At 34.3% G+C, this 821-nt stretch overlaps 1 protein-coding gene across 1 annotated transcript; it reads left to right on the top strand.

The window, feature by feature from the left end:
* Positions 1 to 198: 198 nt before the first annotated feature.
* Positions 199 to 792, top strand: LOTGIDRAFT_69376 (hypothetical protein; the record flags this gene model as incomplete). The annotated part of the gene is made up of 1 exon (XM_009060654.1): positions 199 to 792. A coding segment is annotated over one exon (594 nt), but the record flags the coding sequence as incomplete, so codon positions are not given.
* Positions 793 to 821: the final 29 nt, after the last annotated feature.

Below are 821 nucleotides of genomic sequence, written 5' to 3' on the forward strand. Positions count from 1 at the left end.
AATATCTAGCTGGATTTCACCTATATTTAGCTGGATTTCACCTATATCTAGCTGGATTTCACCAATATTTAGCTGGATTTCACCAATATCTAGCTGGATTTCACCTATATCTAGCTGGATTTCACCTATATTTAGCTGGATTTCAACAATATTTAGCTGGATTTCAACAACTTTCACTGATTTCAACTATATTTAGCTGGATTTCACCTATATCTAGCTGGATTTCAACAACTTTTAGCTGGATTTCACCTATATCTAGCTGGATTTCAACAACTTTTAGCTGGATTTCACCTATATTTAGCTGGATTTCACCTATATTTAGCTGGATTTCACCTATATTTAGCTGGATTTCAACAACTTTTAGCTGGATTTCACTTATATTTAGCTGGATTTCACCTATATTTAGCTGGATTTCACCTATATTTAGCTGGATTTCACCTATATCTAGCTGGATTTCAACAACTTTTAGCTGGATTTCACCTATATTTAGCTGGATTTCACCTATATTTAGCTGGATTTCACCTATATTTAGCTGGATTTCACTTATATCTAGCTGGATTTCAACAACTTTTAGCTGGATTTCACCTATATCTAGCTGGATTTCACCAATATCTAGCTGGATTTCACCAATATCTAGCTGGATTTCACCAATATCTAGCTGGATTTCAACAACTTTTAGCTGGATTTCACCTATATTTAGCTGGATTTCACCAATATCTAGCTGGATTTCAACAACTTTTAGCTGGATTTCACTTATATCTAGCTGGATTTCACCAATATCTAGCTGGATTTCACCTATATTTAGCTGGATTTCACCTATA

Source organism: Lottia gigantea (assembly GCF_000327385.1).
Source record: "Lottia gigantea unplaced genomic scaffold LOTGIsca_4386, whole genome shotgun sequence".
Classification (NCBI taxonomy): domain Eukaryota; kingdom Metazoa; phylum Mollusca; class Gastropoda; family Lottiidae; genus Lottia; species Lottia gigantea.